Source organism: Sceloporus occidentalis, unplaced genomic scaffold (genome assembly GCF_023333645.1).
Source record: "Sceloporus occidentalis isolate IW3139 unplaced genomic scaffold, rSceOcc1.0.p SCAF_6, whole genome shotgun sequence".
Taxonomy (NCBI): Eukaryota; Metazoa; Chordata; class Lepidosauria; order Squamata; family Phrynosomatidae; genus Sceloporus; species Sceloporus occidentalis.
This window is the reverse complement of record NW_028316986.1, coordinates 67,226,382-67,247,207: the sequence shown is the minus strand read 5'-3', so window position 1 is coordinate 67,247,207 and position 20,826 is coordinate 67,226,382. Positions and strand designations below refer to the sequence as shown.

The following is a 20,826-nucleotide window of genomic DNA, read 5'->3' as shown; positions in this document are numbered from 1 at the left end:
CTTCCTACCAAGCGCCTTGTAATCCCTTCTGATGTTCTGAAGGCTGTGTCTTGCAGTGTCATTGGTTCCCACGTGGACCAAAAGGAAGGGGCATTGGTCAGTAGGCTTGACCAGTCTTATCAGCCTCTCTGTCACATCACGGATCTTTGCCTCGGGGAGACAACACACCTCTCGAGACATCTTGTCAGGCCTACAAATCACTGCTCTGTACCCCTCAGTAAGGAGTCCCCCACTACGACCACAACCATTTTTCTTAAATCTGAAAGAGTTTCATGGCATTATTTCCACTTCTTGGCCGTGTTCCCACTGGCTTATAACGCGGATCAGGACGCGAATCATAGGTGCATCGTTTCCATTTGAGTGCGCATTCGATCTGCATTGCTCTGATATTGTTCCCATTGGAATTTGAATCTGATTTAATTTATCCTGAAAAACCTGAATTATTGGTTGATAAACAGGTTTAAAAAAAACAACGGCTTTTCAGCTAGTTTTCCTGTGCCTCCCAAGTCTGATTCGTGGCATACGAATGGGAATGACCAGAGTGTCTGATTCAGGAACTTGGGGATGGGAGGAGCAGTGCTCAAGGGGCTGGCCTGAGAGGTGTCACCCGCTTGTTCTCTTTACTGCATTACCAGCGCCATTTTCTTCCGTTCACATAGGCTTTCCCCCAGTGGATTGGGAAGCAGGGTAAGGCGATCATGCTACATTGAGTTCCAAATGCAGTAAACACATTACGCCCCCTGCAACCTCCCCCCTGCTGCACATTCATAGACCGATGTGTGAGGAAACCCATTGAACACCATTTTTAACTATTATTTTTTCTTTTTTCTTTTTTCTTTTTTTACCTCTGCCTGAGCGCCTGAGCAGCAGATGGGCTTTGCAGTACATGCCTGCTTGTTCCCCCTCAGACAGCCCAGGGAGCAATGGGGGAGGCAAAGGGATTTAGGGTGAACAGAGGCTCCTTCTCTCTTTCCCAGAGGAACTATGGGAAGACACAGAAGAGCCTGGGACGCAAAGGGATTTGGGGTAAACAGAGGCTCTTTCTCTCTTCCAGAGGAACTATGGGAAGACACAGAAGAGCCTCGGATGCAAAGGAATTTGGGGTAAATAGAGGCTCCTTCTCTCTTCCAGAGGGAGTCTGGGGAGACACAGAAGAGCCTCGGATGCAAAGGGGTTTAGGACGAATAGAGGCTCCTTCTCTCTTCCAGAGAATAGATTTGAGGGGAATAGAGTCTTCTTCATCCTTTCCCGGAGGGGAAAAGTGCCTAAGCAACTGATTGGCCATGTGCTTAAGCGCTTGTTAGACAGCTGCTTTTTTAAAAAAAGGTCCTGGAAGGGCAATGGGAACGGCGAGCAAAATAACCCGCTTCAAATTACCGCAGGGAAAATTACCCCAATGGAAACGAAAACAGGGGTAAAAAAACCCGGGTCTGTTTGCACTCGTTTTTAATGGGAATGATGGGCCAGATTCGATTACGACTCGGAAAAAAAATCAGAGTCAGAATCACAGCAAAATACGTCGCTTTATATGCCCAGTGGGAATGGGGCCCTTAACACTTTTCTAGTAATGTATGCTTCCTAGGTTCTCCAAGTAGTGCAGCCATCCTGCATTATTTTTATTGTATTAGCAGTCAAGGAAAGAGTAGAACAACCGAGATCTACTGTGTAGTAGCAGCTTCAAAAACTCTAATCAGGTTATAATATAGAATGTTATATTTTCAACCAAAATTCCAAGTTGTCAAAAATTACAGTTACTTTTCTTCCTTTGCAATTTTCTTTAAAGAACTCCATCGTTTTCCAGGACAAACAGAAGCAGTTGAGGCAATGGTCGGGGCTCCCATATTTTACTGGGGCCTAGAGGTTCAAAGGGCATGGAAGTTCAGAGGGCTGGGTCCACACTGCAATGCAATCCCTAATCCTGAGGATATGTGTTCTGTCTGACTAAATTTATAGAAACATATTTCCTTCTATCTATTTATGTATTTCCCAGATCTTGTGAAATTTGCTGGAGGCAATCAGAAATAGTGTTCCAACAATCTCAAGCAACATTTTGAACTGCTGGGCAGGAAATGAGGCATCTTGTTCAATTGCTGCTTAAGAAAAGATGTCTGACTCAAATCATGACATCAGACTACCTGTTTAGCCTTCCTGCTACTGCTGACACTTATGCTGCCTATCCCTAGTGATAGACCTGCTAGGGAATGCCCATGTCTTCTGGTATTCTTGTTAATGGTTTGAGAACAGTATCGTATTTGGAAATAGTAAAGGCTTTCTACACTGGTTTAGATACTGGAAAAGCTATCCCTCAGTGCCAGCATGCTACCAGAGGAAGAGATGATCACCTAATTCACACTTCCTGGCAGATCAGCTCTATCCTCATTGCCTGGCTGAGGAGTCATCAGAGTCAAGGCACAACAGGATGGGTGTCCTGAGAATAACCTGTTAAAAAGGCACAGATGATTTCTCATCCCACCCCTCCTATAATGCCTTGGCTCCAGGGACCTGTCAGAACCAGTCAATAAAGATATGGGCAGCTCTGGATAGAGCTGGCCTCTGTAGGGAAGTGCATCTCTGGCAATCTAGTGTGGCAGTGCCAGCATGGTATTGCACCCCACCAGAACTAAACAGAATGTGGATTGCAATCTCCTCTTGTGGGAGAATAGATGTGTCTCTAACTCTAACATAATGTAGGATACTGGTAGATCCTCTCACTAGTTTTACACTCACCACATTTCAGACTTAATGTACCAAGTCATTAGGTAATTCCTCTTTTGATTCTGAAGACCTTTGGAGAGTTCTCATCTTTACATTCCAGCTCAGAAACAGAAAGCAAGAAAACAATGCTGTTGTTGAATCCTTATTAAGCACACTTTTTTTTTCTTTTTCAAGCTGCTGCCAAGATTAATGTTTAATCTTCCCATTTTGAAGAGCTCTGTTGCTTCCCCAAAGGCTTTGGTTGCCTCTTAGAAAGGCTTATTACTTAGGGTTGTGTTGCTTTATAACAAAATATTTACATTTTAAAATTATTCCTTGAATGCTCAAAGTTTATGTTTAGAAGGGTCTAGACTTGGTAAGAAAATATACAGTAAATGGATAACTGCTCACACATCTTTGAGGTTGCTAAGTTATTTCTGCATGTGTATGCTGAATGTTACTACTGATCAAAGAGAAGTGAAAGAAATCTGGCTGGTGCTTTCTGTGTAACTGATGTGGAATATCATGGTAGTATTAGAGTGTGGAGAAGTTATTCTTTTTGACTAGAATTGCTCTGCCAGCATGGCATCTAATCATACTGGCTGGGAGATTTAGGGATAGTAATTCCAGTAAGCAACTTTTCGAAGGTCTTTTTTATTATTATGAGACTGAATAGCAACTGCAATGGCTGGAAGAAAAGCAAATTTCACCTTGAAAATGTTTTTGAATATTAATGCTTTCAATAGATAGTCTTCACACTATTTCTTCACATTTCATACACTGGCATCCTTGGTTGAAGGTTCTGCACTTAAATCAGTATTCAGAGCAGTACCCACATCACTTAGATATCATTACAAAAGACCTAGGTTGTTTATTTATTTATTTTGATATTTCATTAAGATGAGACCATGGTAATTTTGATGATGAATATTCAACATTTCATTTGACTTAGAGATTACTTGATTGGCAAGACAGCTGGATTGATGACTGAAGGTGGCTCAAGTTATATTTTCCATGTATCTAATGCAGAATAGCTATAAAAAGTTCCTAGTGTTTTAAAACTGTTTTCAGTATTAACTGTCTTACTTGTTTTACATTGTTTTGGGTGCATTGTCTTCACATTTGCTGGAAACTGCCTCATGAAGAATCTCTCTGAATTTCAAAATATAAATGAAGCAGATAAATATCCCAGAGCATTAAACCGTCTGAAATGCCTAGATTGTGTCTGGAACTACTCTAAGTTTAGCTTTTGGCAGCAAGGTTTTGTGTGTGTGTGGGGGGAAGCTGAGAGGTTTCCTACATTGAAACATCAAGTAGTATAGTAGGTAGTAGGGTAGAGTCCTCTCAAACCTGATTTTCAAGAATGGCCTTGTTGCTTGGTGCAAAAATTAAATACATGTAACATACTCAAAGCAAATTACTCTAATATTAAAACTTGCATGGATGCAATGTGTATAGCAGATCCAGAATTTAAAATTTAAAAATAATTCACCAAAATTCAGCTTTGAAAATCTTTTGTTATCAGTCTTTTCCCATGGTTAAAAGAGAACAACAACAATAGCAGCAGATCATTTACTCCCCTTTTCACACTTTGTGTAGATGTTTCTGAACTTACAGTCAGCCAGTTTTATTATCTTTTGCATATATAAAATCCTATCTCCAAAAGTACAGTAGTTTAAAATCTCGAAATAATCAACAAGTTTAGCTGTTTTTTCAAGTACTCATATGAATGTCGGCAACAGGACAATTTTAAGCTCTGAATATATTTTCCCCCATTCTTAAAAAAAACAAGTTTAGTACTTTTCATTCATTCACAAATTTAGACAGAGCTATCTGCTGGGTGCATAAAAGAAATTCTTTCTTACATAATATATATTCAACATTTAAGGGTAATTTTATGTGTTAATGTTGTTTACTATATCTCATATTTCTAATAGTGACTATCAGATCTTCCAACATGTATCTCCGATTTACATACATTACATACATTATGGCAACTCTATGAATGAGAGACCTTCAAGAGCTGTTATCAGAATCCCATTTTGGCAGAAAAGTGGGATATAAATCTAATAAATAAATAAAAATCAACATCCCTGCTCAGTTCTTTTGAATTTGGGGGCATGGCTTCATTGATTGAGTGAATCTACCTGTATGGTGGTCTTCCTCTTTCTCTATTGCCTTCATCTATAGCAAATATTATTATCTTTCCTAACGAGTCACATCACCTCATGGTAATTAGTCTTTTTGGAAGTCTGTTGTATCTATAGAACATTTCCAACTCCTATACTTCCTATAATTAATAGTCTGCATTTAATTAATTAATTAATTAAAAAGGTATGTGCTGTCTTTCAAGGAAAAACACTCCCAAGTTACACTCTAAACATACAATATGAAAATTTTGCCTTCCCTAAAAAACAATCCAGTTGCATAACTAAGAAACAGCTGCAGATTTTTTTTTAAAAAAACAACATATGTCTTTTAGAAAAACACAGCACAAATATTGGTGTAATGTTTTGACTGTCCAGCTTTAGCAGCTGTGTTTTGTCCTAGCTGTTTTTTGTTTCTAGGAGGAGAACGGCTGTACGTGGCAAATGGCTGAAGTTTGGAAACATACATCTGTGCGGGTGACCTATGGTAAATGTACAGTCGGCCCTTCTTATACACATATTTTTTTACACGGATTCAAGCATACACAGTTTTAAAATTTTCAAAAAAAGTATAAATGTCAAATATCAGACCTTGATTTTCCATTTTTTATAAGGGACACCATTTTGCTATGTCATTATATTTAATGGGACTTGAGCATACATGGATTTTGTAATACAAGGGGGATCATAGAACCAAACTCCAGCGTATAACAAGAGTTCACTGTATATAGGAATATACTTATTAGGGGCCTGGTACAGACGGGACTATTGGGCGCCCTTGTCACATGCTAGGGGTTGGCAAAGGGCGCTCCGCCCACACGCGCCTCAACCCTAGCATGTGATGAGGGTGTAACAATGGCGGCGCCTTGTACAGATGGGTGCTGCCATTGTTATGTGCAGGATGCCTAGCGTCCGCATGTTGCGGTGCCATTATGACGTTGCAAGTGCACCATTGGCGCACTGTAGCATCATAATCGCGCCGCGAGAAGAACCTGCTTTTGAATTTTGATCCTGTCCTCTGGGGTATTTACTACTCCTTTTAATTTGGTGTCATCTGCAAATTTGATAAGTATGCCCCCAATTCTTTCATCCAAGTCATTGATAAAGATGTTGAATAGCACTGGGCCCAAGACAGAACCCTGTGGGACCCCACTGGTCACTTCTCTCCAGGATAAAAAGGAGCCATTGTTGAGCACCCTTTGGGTTCTGCCGCTCAATCAATTACAAATCCATGTAACAGTTACTTTGTCTAGCCCACATTTTACAAGCTTGTTTGCAAGAATGTCATGGGGAACCTTGTCAAAGGCCTTACTGAAATCAAGATATACTATATCCACAGCATTCCCTTTATCTACCAATCTGGTAATTTTATATAAAAAAGAGATTAGATTTGTCTGGCATGACTTGTTTCTCATGACTTCGTTGGAGGATGGTGGCCTCTCTTTCTTTGGAAGTCTTTAATCAGAGGTTGAACGGTCATCTTTCAGGGGTGCTTTAGTTTTATATGCCTGCATTGCATGGAGTTGAACTAGTTGATTCTCTTATTCTAAGTTGGCATTCATACAATTCCCATATGGAAGCAATTCCACAAACTCATTCTGCACTGTGCTATGAAATCTACTGCCGATTAGTTCCCTATTATTTTATGTGTCTCACCCCGAGAAAGAGAAAGAGAGATAGAGGAGGGGAGGGAAAAAACCAACATTAATGCTACTGAGTATAGACTATTTAAAATAGAGTTATTTGTGACTCACAAGGCCCATGCATTTCATTGTTTTACTCTCAGAAGGATAAATATTAAACTTACCCCATAAAGTTTATAACTGTGAACAATCCTTGAAAAATGGCCAGTTATAAAAACTGTTCTTTGTTCTTGACTTTAAATAAATATTGTGGTTGAATATATATTGAACTTAGAATAATACAACATATTATTATTCTGTAATTTCTAGTTGTTTCATTACATCCTTCCCTCCTTTTTATGTAGTGCTACCCCAATTTTCACCCTAAATGTTGTCAGTAGTATGTTGTGGAGAATGATGGATAAAAATCCTGGCTAGTAATATGTGTGTGTTTGACTGTTGGAGTACTGATCTGGAAGACATGGGCTTGAATCCCATCTCAGCCATTGAGACACACAGGGGCTGCATCTGCACTACAGAAATAATCCAGTTTCACGCCACTTTAACTGCCATGGCTCAGTGCTATGGAATTCTAGGAATTGTCATTTGTTGTGGCACCAGAACTTTCTAAGAGAGAAGGCTAAATGTCTCACAAAACTATAATTTCCAAAATTCCATAGCATTGAACCATGGCAGTTAAAGCTGTGTCAAACTGGATTATTTCTGCCGTGAGAAAGCAACTTCTTCTCTCTTGGTCTCAGAGGAAGGTAATGACAAACCTCAAATTGGAGTTGACTTAAAGTCACAGAACAACAAGATTTTTGTTGTATGTAACACTATTAATGACAATGGTATTCTTAATAGGAATTAGCTATTATTTAACATTATTATTGCTAAAGCATGAATGAGGAAGAGGAATCTCCCATCTTTTAAGACATCCCCTCGTTTTAAAGATGTTCAGAACGAACATCAAAGAAACAGTTTAGTTGTAATAATAATGGTTGCAACCCAGGCTTTCCTAACTAGAAAAGAGAAACATAATAATTAGAAATGAGAATATTAGAAAAAACAGAGATCTGTATCTGCTCTATCTGCTGTAAAAGCATTCTGTTGTATCTCATGGGCCACATGGTGATTGGGTCTAAATCCCTTATCACAGCCGCCTCAGGCTCCAAACTACTTTTTATTTGTGTCAGTCAAAGTAACTATCCTGTTTCTTGAGCTGAAAAAAATTAAAATATGATTATGCCCTATCCCAAATCTCAACAAGATTATTCTGCTACTTCTATTCATTAGAAAAAGAAAAAAGAGAAGGGGGGGTATTCAGTTGCTCTTCTTAATTCTCAAATAGAAGTCATACAAGCAGGATGACATACTTTGAAAGATGATGACTAGTGACAATTCACACAGGAGCCATACTTAGTTATTTATTCTATTTTAACATTTGGAGAATGGGACAATAAATAAATATACGTTCTTATATGCTCTAGTGCTGTGATAAACAGTTGCTTTGCTGCTGAAGACTGATAGTGATGCAGCTTTATGCATATCAGTCTTCCCTCCTTTACTCACATTTGTCTTAATTATTTAATTTCAGCTTTATCTTTAGCTAATTTAACTAGTCCACTTGTCAGTTTTGCATTGAATAGCAACATGGGTCAATCTTGAAACAAGCCAGTATCCAGATGCACACTTTTAGAAAGCATAATACTTATGTCTCTTTTCCAGAATTAATAAATAAGCACTAATTTATATGGCAGAGCAGCTTTTTTACTCATTCTGGCAAATGTTCATATGATTAAAGGTCTGTGATTAAATGGCTGGACTGTTTGAACATATGTGACCTCAGATTTGATATTTGGCATTGGCTGTTAATGAATCGAAATTAGCACTGCTGAAGAAGGACATCTGTCTGAGCCCCCACAGAACTCCATCAAAGTATATCAGCACATGCTTACTCCTTGTATTGCTTGAGATGAAAGGAGACACTTGTAGTCTTGAATAAATTTGACTAGGCCAAAACTCTCCATGTCTTTCCCTGACCATTACATTTCAGGCTAGAGTCTAGAGGAGGACACAGTCATGTTGTCCTTTTGCAGCTTGTTCTGCTAGTATCTAGAAATGTGTTTTTATGAGAGATGAAACAGAAATTTGCCCAACTGAGATTACATTTGGCATTCCCAACCTCTCAAGAAAATTTTGTGGAAAGAAAAACAGCATATTGAAATTTCCTGCAACTGTGGAGACATTTTAAAAATTGCTGATACAATGTAAATGGATCACATTTGAAGACCTGTACAAGAGTTTGAGAAATTGCATAGCCTTGAAGTAAACAAAACAAAACAAAACATGCACTCATGATCTTTTTTCTATGTGCAGAAAATTGTATAGCTTTCTCAGAAAAAACTCCCAACCCTTTTATTTTGTTTTTCATTTTGTACTTGGGAAAAGTGCATAAAATGCAAAATGAAATTGCATGCTACATCCCTAGTCAAACAAGGTAGTAAAGAGTTCAGTGTTGTATCAATTTGCAGTGGTTGGAAAAGTGATGGAAAACCAGAGAAACACATAGAGGGGGAGAGGGCATGAGTGACTTTTGAGAGGTTACACTTACACACACTTTGAGTTGGAACTTAGAATTGTTAGGGAAAATGGAAGACTAGTAATGCTATGCTGTATTGTAAAGAAACTCTGGCTGACTGAAGCTGCAGCCTTTGCCAGTTTAAATGATTCACAATTTTTTTCCAAGCCAAAAGCTGTGTAGCTTTCAGAGAAGGCTGTGCAGTTCTCAAGATAAGTTGCATTGTCCCTGGAGAACTAAGCAATTTTCTGGGCAAGCTGCACAACTCTCATAGGACTGCTGTGCAGTTTTCTATTATCACAGGATGTAAAATTCCCAAATGCCCCATAGCTATGGGCTGAAAAGTTGGTTCATTGCTCTCAAAATCCATTGGGACTTGGAAAATCAAGATTTACCATCACAAGCTTCTATACAGTTGAAACATACACAAATGGAGTCAGAGTGGAAAACTGTGAAGGGTGTCTACTTTTATTACTCTACATAGGTCAGGTCTGATTCATGTGAACTTTGTAGCATTCACAATTATAGAGCAGGGATGGAGAAAGTGTGGCTCTGAAGATCTTGTGGGATTGCAGTGCCCACCATCTCTTACCTCTGGCTGCTTTGGTTAGGGTGGATTGTCCAGTCTCATTGTAGAGGCTAGAGATGTGGAACTGCTATATGTGGTAGGTGGTTGCTTCATCAAAATATTTTTGTGTTTACACTCTTAAATAAGCCTTAAAACAAGTAATGTTTGTTATCAGCATGAAACATTTAGACACCAATAAATGGGTATGAGCATCTTTAATGGGACAATTTTTTCCCTGAGCACCAGCCATGGAAAGCATTTGACCCAGAAATGTTTTTAAAGCCCCAAATTTGGGGTTGGGTTGGAAATAATAACTGGAAGTTGCTGGATGTTTCCCAGATTCCCAGGGAGCAGGGTGAGGGTGGGGGTTGAGCTTGATGGACTGTGACCACCCAGTGACATTTTTCTTTGGGCAGGATTTTTTGACACTTGGAGGTGCATGAGACCCTGTGGGCTGGAAAATTGGCTGGAGGTTCATGTGACCTGCAGATTGTACTTTACTGGCTTTATATTAATATAGTCACAGCTGTATTGTTTCATTATGGTCTGCCTTATTCAAAACTGAGTCATTTGAGCTTAGTGAAGCCAGATGCTTAGCAATATAATAGCTAGACTAAAAACAGGTCCCATCCTTAGCAACCTTCCAGCCTTGCTAAGTATTCTGACTTTTTCTTCCATATGCCAGGAAGGTTAGGAAAGACTTGAAATTCTTGCATTGTCTCTGAGTAAAAAAGAAAATAAAGGCAGATTTAGCAGTATGGAACTTCTTTCTTATGAACTACCATGTCAGCCCACTTGCCACTTCTCTCCAGGATGAAGAGGAGTCATTGTTGAGCACCCTTTGGGTTCAGCTGGTCAACCAGTTGGAAATCCACCTAACAGTTGTTTTGTCTAGCCCACATTTTACTAGCTTGTTTGCAAAAATACTATGGAGGGCTTTGTGCAGAAAATGCTGTTTGCAAGAATACCATGGAGGTTACATCAACTTACTTCACATTCCACAGGTTCTAAGACTGGAGTCTAGCAGGTATCTCATATTGGTGCTTCAGAAACTGTACAATCATTGTAGCTATGGACATTCACTTCTCTGGCCTTGTGCACCAGTTTTAGGAACATTCAGGCACTGGAATATTCCGGAACATTCAACAGCAGATGACCGATGCTTTCCATTCCACTGGTGCTGAATAGGATGTCAGTCAATAGGTGTAAATTGGAAGGTTTAAAATTTCACTCCAATGCTGCAGGATTCTTAGATCCATATTTTGACATCTGGTATGCAGAATACTAGAGTGAGAAGACACTGGCCAACATGACAATTCCTTCCTCAAGGTATTGGAGTCCTTGAGAAGCTTCTTTAGACACAATGAGTCTTAAGAAAGTGACCCTTTTTTGTAAAGGAACAAAATGAACACTGCCACTTCTCCATCGGTCTTGCAGTCTTCTTGCTCTCTGCCAGCTTTTGCTTCAGAAGTACTTCCCTACAAACTCCACATTTTTTTTAAAAAAAGGCTTTGTTTTTTTGTTTCCCCAGTGTTCCAAATTCATGAATACTGGTCTGGCATCATTGATTATCTGGATTTCTTTCTTTCTTTTTTAAAGAGTGCTAAAGCACCTTAGTGCTAGAAACTCTTTACTGATTATACATTCTTAGCAACAGTACAGATTTTTTATCAATGCAAGAAGTGGGTCAGTTTTTTGGATTCATTGCTCTTGACAGTGCCCTTTGAAGTTTATGAAGTAGCAAAGCACTGCCACCCAATTCTTACTTAACTTTCCACTATTCAAAATTGGTCCAAGGTTAGCTTTATTCAGGCTACTGAACTGAGCTTTGCTTTCTTTTATCTTTGTTTTTTGATCTCCTAAGAAATACTGATTCCTCTAGAGAGAGTGAGGGAGCTTTGGCATATGGGTTATTCTTATATTCCAAGCAGGGCTTTCCTCCCTTAATGTCATTTCAAAATCCAAAGAACTCTGGAGCAGCAGTTGACATAACTTCTTCTTATATGAGAAATGATTGTTCTTACCTCCCTGACAGAAAATTTCTGGGTTAGAGGGCACATTTATGTGATTAAGAAGAAATAAAGTCAGGTGAGGATAGCTGACCTATTTAAGTCACTCCACAGGATACACAGACAATGTGTTCTGGTGCTTTAAAATTTGAAGGGGAATTTATAGCATTCAAGTATTAAATGTATTTCAACCAAGATGCAGCAGTACCCTGTGAAAGGTTGTAAGATGCCCATTGTTTGCAACTCCTAGCAAAGAGCTATTGAAATTGTTTCACCTCATCATGCAGGACATCTCTAGAATACAGATGGCATTTCTAGCAAGGGGTTTGCTGAGTATCTGTTTTTCCTGTATTTTGATGTTTATGAATGGTTTAGAATAGCTCTTTGTGAAATAATAATGTACAATATAATTAGGCAATATCCTTAAAAAGAAACAGTATATAAAATAAGCCAATTAGAAAGTAAGATCTTACAAGATGCCTTGCTGAGTTCCTTGTAAATTAGTTAATTTCCTGCCTTTGACAAGTCAACCCTGCAAGCTTATCTTCGTCACCTTAGAAAGAAATCAAAGGAAAAACAATCAACTACAGCAGTCTGTCATTTTGTGTTTCCCGTGGAGATAATTTAACTATAACACAGTGACATTGAACATTGATAGAAAAATGACAGGCAGTGATTAAAGTTTTGTCCTAGATGAAATGAATGTCTGGCAGATGAAAAGAATACAAAAAACCCTCCTAAGTCCTATCCTTGACTCTTGCTCAAATGCTTTTTATGACTGTTATTGCTCAGTATTATGTGGTATGTTGTTTTTAATAACCATAATCAAACATCCATTATTGGTTTTCAGCAATAAAAAAATTGCTCTTCCCCTTTTATTTTCTCAAATGCCCTTACTGAGCATAAAGGCTGGTTATATAATCTGCACTCTCACGTAAAATTCAAGGAGTCTGCTCTGCCCTGCAGATATTGATGTCAGTTGAGTTTTTTTATTCTTTTGAGGGCAAGCAAAAGAAATAATTTTGTCTTGTTATTTTTAGATTTCAGTTGAGGATTCAGCATGTTTGTACTGCGTATGTACAGAAGTAGCAGTTCTGTTATAGGCTAGGAAAGTAAGGATCCCAATGGTGGAGATATTTCTTAAGGGGATAAGGTGTGATCATGCACAGACAGACAATTCAGGCCAAGAATTCATGTATCTGATGAAGTGGAGTTTAATCCAGCATATCCCTTCCTTGTATAATTCTCTATCGAATACATTTGGAGAAGCACTTGTTTATAAATAAAACTATTCTCTAGCTTGTTCATGAATGTAGTCTATGGATGGAAATAGTATCCATTTTTTTCAAATAATGATTTTAAAATATGCCTTCCTACCACAATGAAGAGAATTTTGAATTGATGAGAATCTTCACAGTACAGGACTTATTTTGTGCAAAATTGGCATACGGTGCCAAACATTTTCTGTGCAGAAAATGCTGTTTTCTATGTGGGAAAACCACTTCAACATGACACATGTGGTTTTTGTACAGAATAAGTCCTAAAGTACAAATAGTCTTCAAAAACTGCAGTTTTCAAATTATCTTGTTGCAATGGGAAGAAAATTGCCAAAATTATTCAATGATTTCTTTAAAAAAGAAGTAGAATGTTTTCCCAAATATCAGTGATGGGCAACAATAGCTCCTCTGGGGCACGAGTTTGTGCCCCTGAGATCTTCTGGGAGCCACATAGAGTGCCAAAACTGCTTTAAAAACCTTTTAAACAAAATAAAACTGGAAGAATGCCCAAGTCCATTTTTAGTTTTTAAAAACTGTATTGTTTTAATGTTCAGTAGTTCAAGGGACTCTGAAATCTGTTTTCAAGGTGACCTGTCTTTCCCACTTTCTCCCAGGAGTTGCAGTTCACTATGTTTTGGCAAGAAATAGGCAGGAGGGAGTTTGTCTGTAGAAGCCAAGAACTATAAAAACAACCTTGTACTGGATGCAGCCTGAGGGCTTCACTTTGCCAGTTGCTTCCATAGACTACTGTAGATTCACAGCAACCCTGGATCTGAAAAACACAGACAAGTAACTGTATTCTGTTTACCATGTTGACAATGTATTGGTAAATGATTTGTTCCAGCTATTTAAAAAATACCTTTGAAAAATCAATATTTAATTGTACAGCAGTTATAAAATACATTTATCACAATAGTATTGTGAAGATTGTTTGACTCTGAAAATTTCTCTCATTATATGAAAGAATGGGCTTGGTTAATTTATTTTTTTCCAGTTACTGCCTACTTTTGTACCACTATTTATGTGTGTCTCCCCCATATACACTGACATCACAAAGTGTATTATAAGATGATAAAAGAATCCAATTTAATGTTCTGACAAATAAAGCATTTTTAAGATTAATGTGTGTTGTATAAATCAGACCTTATCAAGAGCGGTTATGAAGTACAATAAAAAGTGTTTGATGCACCACTTTTAATTAAAAAATAATTTCAGCTCCCTCCCCCCCCCCCCTTTTCCCTTTTATGGCAAGGAGATATTTAAAGCCTAATATATATTGGATAAGAAACAAATGCTCTGTGAAGTATCTTGCTGTGAATAAGAAAACATATAATGGAAGTAGCCTGAACAATCATATCACAACATATAGATCTAACTTCATATGTTTGAGGTAATTTTATTCATGTAGCCCACATGCCCATTAGCTGCATGAATTTCTCTCCCCCAGTTTCTCCATCTCTACACTCACTACAAACACCTGTTCTTGTGGATTAACTTCTATCAACTAGTGTCAACAGCATGCCAAACAACAGTGTACAGCTTGAGTAGCATAGGCTGATCTACAGAGACTTTCATTGTAAAACCTGTTGTCAAAGTGACTACCGTATATACTCGACTATAAGTTGAGGGCAGGTTTTGGGGCCAAAATTATGGATTTTGGTATGCCCTGTGGATAAATCGAGGGTAAAATTTAGGGACATGTAACAAAGGATGTAAAAGATGAAGCAAAGGAAAATTATGCCAAAGAATTTATAAAATTCTGACAGACATAACTGTTTGTGCTCACCCTAAAGGCTGGATGCATGTGAGAGTAGAGATGGTTGGTGCTTCTTTTTAGGTGCTCCCAGGATGGACAGAGTGCTTGCATTTTGCCTCTCTACTCAGAGAAAGGAGGTGACTACTGTATATACTTGACTATAAGTCGACCTCATGTATAAGTTGAGGGCAAATTTTGGGGCCAAAATTATGGATTTTGCTATGACCCGTGGATAGGTCGAGGATAAAATTTAGGGGCATATGGCAAAGGATCTAAAAGCTGTAGCAAAGCAAAACAATGTCAAAGAACTTACAAAAGTCCAGCAAACATAACTCTTTGTGCTTACTCTTAAGACTGGATGGATGAGAGAGTAGAGGGGGTTGGTGCATCACATATTATACTCTTGCTTTTCCCCAGGAGATAGTTCCTTGTTATAAATAAGAGTTAAGATACAATACTTGCATTGACCTGTGGATAGGTCAACTCAGTTTTTTTTGGTCCATTTTTTGACCCAAATCTCTAGACTTATACATGCATATATGTATGTATATGTATATGTATCATATATACATATATAAGTTAAAGTACAGGACTTACATTGACCCAGGGATAAGTCGACCCATGTTTTTGGATCAGTTTTGACCCAAATTTCTAGACTTATACATGAGTATATACAGTAGTCAACTAATCAAAATAGGAACACAACTATGTCCCATGAACACAGAAAAAACTTCATCCCTGTTCTCCAGGTTCACAGGCCAGAACAGACTAATCAACAACCCCCCCCCCCTATTCATTATATATTAAGGACAGAACATGATTATATTTTCACATAATTCTTAACAAAATATTTTTACATGTTCAGAGCATGTGCAATTCTGAGTAACACTTTGTGAAAGGATGTTGTGATACAAGCATTCTTTGTAAAGGTTTTTAGCTTGCCCACCCATTTTTCCTTTCCCTGAAATGTTTCGTAGGGGCCTGAACTGCCTTTGGCCATCCTTGCACCATATTCCACTATGAGTAATTTCCTTGGACCTTGAAGCTCTGATTTTACTTTATTTTACTAGGTTCTACGTGGTTTTCTGCCTGGGGGATCAGGAATAGAGGGTACATTCTGGATTCTCATCACTCGCTCCACTGCTCCAGATTACTCACCAGAAGGAACTGAGCAAATTTCTGGGTTTTTTTGTTTTTGTTTTTTGCAAAAGAGCCTCATCGTCACTTATCTTACAGAGTTATTTCAGAGAGTTGGAAAGAGTTGTGCAATTCAGAGGACAGCATGTCAGAACAAATAGAAAGGGCAATGTAGAAGCAGGATGGATAGCTGTAAATTGGGAGTGGGGATCCTTTGTCCCTCCCAACATTTCACATTTCAATTCCCAGCAGACAATCCAAGCAAGTGAGCTGGACTATACACTTAACACCAATGTCAAACCATGCCAGCCAAGACAATCTGATATGCTAAAAATAAAAAGCTAAAAAAACTTTTTCAGTTCCCAAATATAACTAAGAGAGATAAATGTAAAGTACACTCTACTGTAAAAATATACATCTTTATGGTAGTAATTGTACAGAAGCAATAGATTATCTTCAAACATTTTAGTATGGCTAGATTACTGACTGGAATATAGCCCACTAATACGCTGAAGTGTGTTCCCATTTCTTTGCAGCACTATTCTAATCCCAAAGGAATTCAGGCAGCAATTTGGAAAGCTCAAATTTCATGCCATCTTTAAACAGTGAACCATGAAGCATTACAATGTTTCATAATTTCATTACTTATATAATATAATCATACATGTACATCCCAAATAGTGCAAACTGCTTTTGTTGTTGTTGTTGATACAGTTTTATGTATATCTGCTTTGGTTGAGAAAATGAATGTTAATAAATGGCTAGGTCCCCTGCACACTAGATAATTGTAACACTATGGTTTCATTTTAATAGTCATGGCAACATCCTATGGAATCCTGAGAATTGACCAAGAATTCTAAATTGTTGTTGTTGTGTGTCTTCAAGTCATTTCTGACTTCCAGAAATCCTAAGATGACCCTACCACAATTTTTGTTTTCTTTAGCATGATTTATTCAAGGAAAGTTTGTCACTGCCTTCCTCTGAAGCTAAAAGAGTGTGGCATGCCCAAAGACATTGAGTGGGTTTCCTGAGTGGAGATTTGAACCCTAGTCTCCCAGAATTGTAGCTTAACATTCATTACAACCTGCTGACTCTTGAGAATTCTAAATACCAGCCCTCCCCATGGCAAACCATAGACTTCGAATGGGAATTGCTGTGGTAGTTAAAGTGGAATCATGATATATTGTGTAGCTGTGTAATGTGAAAGGGCCCATGATAACTACTAAATCTACTTAAATACTACTACACATTGAGCCTTCCTTATCCCAAATGCTTGAGACCAGAAGTGTTTTGGATTTTGGAATACCTGTATTTGCATATACGTACATCATGAGATATCTTGAAGATGAGACCCAGGTCTAAACAGAAAATTCATTTATGTTTCATATACACCTTATACACATAGCCTGAAGGTAATTTTATATAACATTTTAAATAAGTTTGTGTACACTGAACCATCAGAGAGCAAAGCTGACACTATCTCAGCCACTCATGAAAAAAGTGCTGGTTTTTGGAATTTGGTATTTCTGATTTCGAAATTCTGGATAAGGGAGACAATGTGTAATAAGCATATCCTCAAAGAATAAGAAATTTAGACAAGTAATGTTTCAAAACGCATCTATGGTGTAAAGTAGTTTCTATTAATCACTGTTTGAATTTGAGGAAATCAAGTTATGTTACAACAACAATTTCTCAGTTCCTTTTCAAATCAGGATGGCTTTCCTTATGCTCACTGGCTCCATGGAGCCTCAACAGAAAGGGAGCTAAACATGACTGTGCGGAGATCACTGACTTTACATCTAATCCAGCAGATGCAGTGTGCACAGAGGAATATAGAGAGCTCCATGCAAGGAGGGCCTGACTCATGCTTAGTATGCAAAACCCTTACACTGTAGGGAAAATAGGAGTTTCTGATTCTTTGGAGCTCCTTGTAAACATTGAAAATCTTAAAGCATTGGCTCATAGCTGTGGGCAGGATGCCTCTTGACTGCAAAATAGCTGTGGAATCTGGAGAACAAGCCAAGTTGCTGGTAAACCAATAAGCACCAGAGAACAGCATCCTAAAGCATCAAATGGACAGCACACATTAAATACAATTCAGGAAGCAATAATTCATTAATGATTTGGGAGTGGGGGGAATCTCCTGAATTCTGTATGAGAACTATTATATTTTTTATCTTTTAAAACTAAAAACAACAAGAGAAGAGGCTGAAAGCATTGCATAGAATGTGAACTCTTGCCTCTGAACTGTGTTTTTTTTTTATTTTCTTATGGCTTTATTTCAGCTGTGGGAGCCAGCTTCTTGAAAGAGTGTGGGAAGTTGACTTAGAGGCCTGTCAGCTGTTGATCCAAGGCTTTCAACGGAAGGAAAAGAGTGGTTGCATTTTTGAGGGAGAAGAAAGCCAAACAGATGAAGTGGAGGATGCTGCTGTTGCCTCTTTAAGTACCAAGCAGGAACAAACAAAACACTTTCCACTGAAAGACTCCAAACGGAGTGCTCTCCAGCACCCTCTTATCCAAAACAAAGACCAAAGGACACATTGGGAACCAGAAGAGGTATCAGTGTTTTTGTTTTCCTTTATTTTGCTTTATTTTCCATTGATATCATCCTTTTTCATTTTTGACAGAAAAGGTATTGCTTGGGCTCCAAAGTTAACCGCTCTGGGAGAAAGTGAAATTTACTCTGGGAATCAGAGGATGAAGCCAAAGGGGGATGCATCGCTATTGTTAACTACCCTTGGGTTGACTTCAACTCATGGCCATCATGCGGATGAGACATCTCCAAGACTCTCCGTCTTCCATTGCTCTGCTAAAGTTTTGCAGATTCATGCCCATGACCTCCCTAATTGAGTTTAGCCATCTAGTGTGCGGGTTTCCTCTCTTTTTACTACCTTCAGCCTTACCTAGCATTATTGTCTTTTCTAATCAGTCATGCCTTCTCCGAAGTATGACATCCTCAATTTGATTATCTTGACTTCTTCATATTTCAGGCTTGATATGTTCAATGATCTATTTGTTTGTCTTTTTGCCTGTCCATGGTATCCTCAGCACTCTTCTCCAAAACCACATCTCAAATGAGTTGATTTTCTTTTTATCTGGATCACACATGAACAAATTGCTCACATCTATGTCACAAATAATATGGTACCTACAGACAGATTACAGTGCACTGGCCAGTCTTTGTTGTTGTTATGTGCCTTCAGGTTAACTCTAACTTGTGGCAATCCTAAGGTTTTCTTGCAAGATTGATTCAAAGGAGATTTGCAATTGCCTCCCTCTGAGGTTGAGAGAATGTGAAATGCCCAAGGTTGCCCAGTGGATTTCCATAGCAGAGTAGGGATTCAGACCCTGGTATCCCAAAGTCCTAATCTAACATACAAACAGCTACACCACATTGGCTCTCTTTGGACCATCTTGCCTACGTGTAGTCAGCTGCACCACAGATTGGAAGCCACTTCTGCGTAAGAATTAGGACTTTATCACATGCAGATTTTAAACCGCAATTGTAGCAAGAAAATAGCACATTTGACAGTACCTATTGCACAACTCTGCCTCCTTATCCATTGATGCTGTACCCCAGAAGTGTTATCAGAGGGCATCTTTTCATTGACAGGGAAACCCGTCAGTAAGCAGCCAGTTGTGCTGCCACCCCATTATTCCATAGGTATGATAAGTGATGGTCTGTGGCAGCACTGATATTGAGCAGTCATGTGATTTCAGTCTCCTCCTTTCCCACTCTCCTCTTCCTCCATGCTATTCTCAGGTAGCCTGTTTTCTTTCTTTATTTCACCTTTTTTTACTTTATTTTCTATTTTTCTTCCTTTAAAAAAACTGTTTCTATAACTCCAGAATTGCATTACATTTTTTTTTTAAAAAGGAAAGGCATGCTAAGTAGGGCATAAGGCAGGAGGCAGGGTTAAACAGGAATGAGGAAGAGTGCATGTAGACTGTCAATGGCACCAAATGCCCCCATCATGCTATTGGGGAGGGGCTTGATAGCTCAAGTTCCAAAACCACTGTTCCTGTTCTATTAAGAACGTGCTTGTGGCTAGACCGAGGGTCATGTGATTAAAGTCCTTAGATAATACATGAATTGCCCTCAGAGGAGCATTATAACTGTGTAACTTTATTTTTGTTGAAGAGGAGAATTTTGAAAGCACAGACCAATGTTTTCAACAGAGTGTTTCATGAGGCTGGAGGCTGCCTGGTCTTGGGAATTCTCTACCTGAGGAACACCTTGAAAGCCAACAGTCTCCAAGGTTCACTGAGCCTTCCATCTTTTCATAGGTCAGTAAAATGAGTACCCGCTTGTTGGGGGCAATTGTCTTACATATTGTGAACCGCTTAGGGAGTGCTAATACACTGATAAGAGGTATAGAAATGTACTTCCTACATGCTATTGCTATTATAGTACTTCTGTTCTCCTTCCAGAGGTAGATGGTTGTAAAAGTGTCCTTGTGTCAAACTGATTTTTCAAGCAGGACAAAAGGCATGCCTTTACAATTGTCTCCCTTAGGAATAGTACAAAATTGATTTAAGGTCATGCAGAGAAGTAAACAAAAAGCTATTTCTGTTTCATTGTCTTGTCTTACTTTTGTAATGTGATAAGGCTCTGAGACTTAATATACCAATTTAAAAAATACTTGTAGTCATGAAACCTTACTTACTCTTGCTTCAATATTAACTCTAAGTTCACCTGAAATATTTTCATAAGCATCTCATTCATTTTACCAAATGTAGTTTCCACTGTTTCTGATACCTTTGTGTTTTATTCATAGAAATTAAATGGATGCTTAATTCAATTTTATACTGGATTAATACAGATTAACTCAACATTATCTAAAGGTTCTTAATTGTGCATTAGCAACTGATTGAGACTTTACCGGAAGGCATGTCACTAAAATACTTTGGTTCCAACCTGCTTAATAAACGTAGTTCAAAATTAAATGGTAACTGCTAATTTCAACCTTTGAGTAAACAAAGCATTTAGATGTACAAGTTGTGCATCACACAGAGGATATTTTCAATTTTTGAG

The 20,826-nt window shown here is 38.3% G+C and overlaps 1 protein-coding gene across 1 annotated transcript in view; it reads left to right on the top strand.

The window, feature by feature from the left end:
- The window catches only part of DISC1 (DISC1 scaffold protein), a 196,470-nt gene that overhangs the window by 142,357 nt on the left and 33,287 nt on the right, over positions 1–20,826 (top strand). Inside the window, exon 11 of the mRNA XM_089529454.1 lies at positions 18,077–18,347. Coding sequence (XP_089385580.1) covers positions 18,077–18,347 — 271 coding nt within the window. The remainder of the gene's footprint in view (positions 1–18,076; positions 18,348–20,826) is intronic.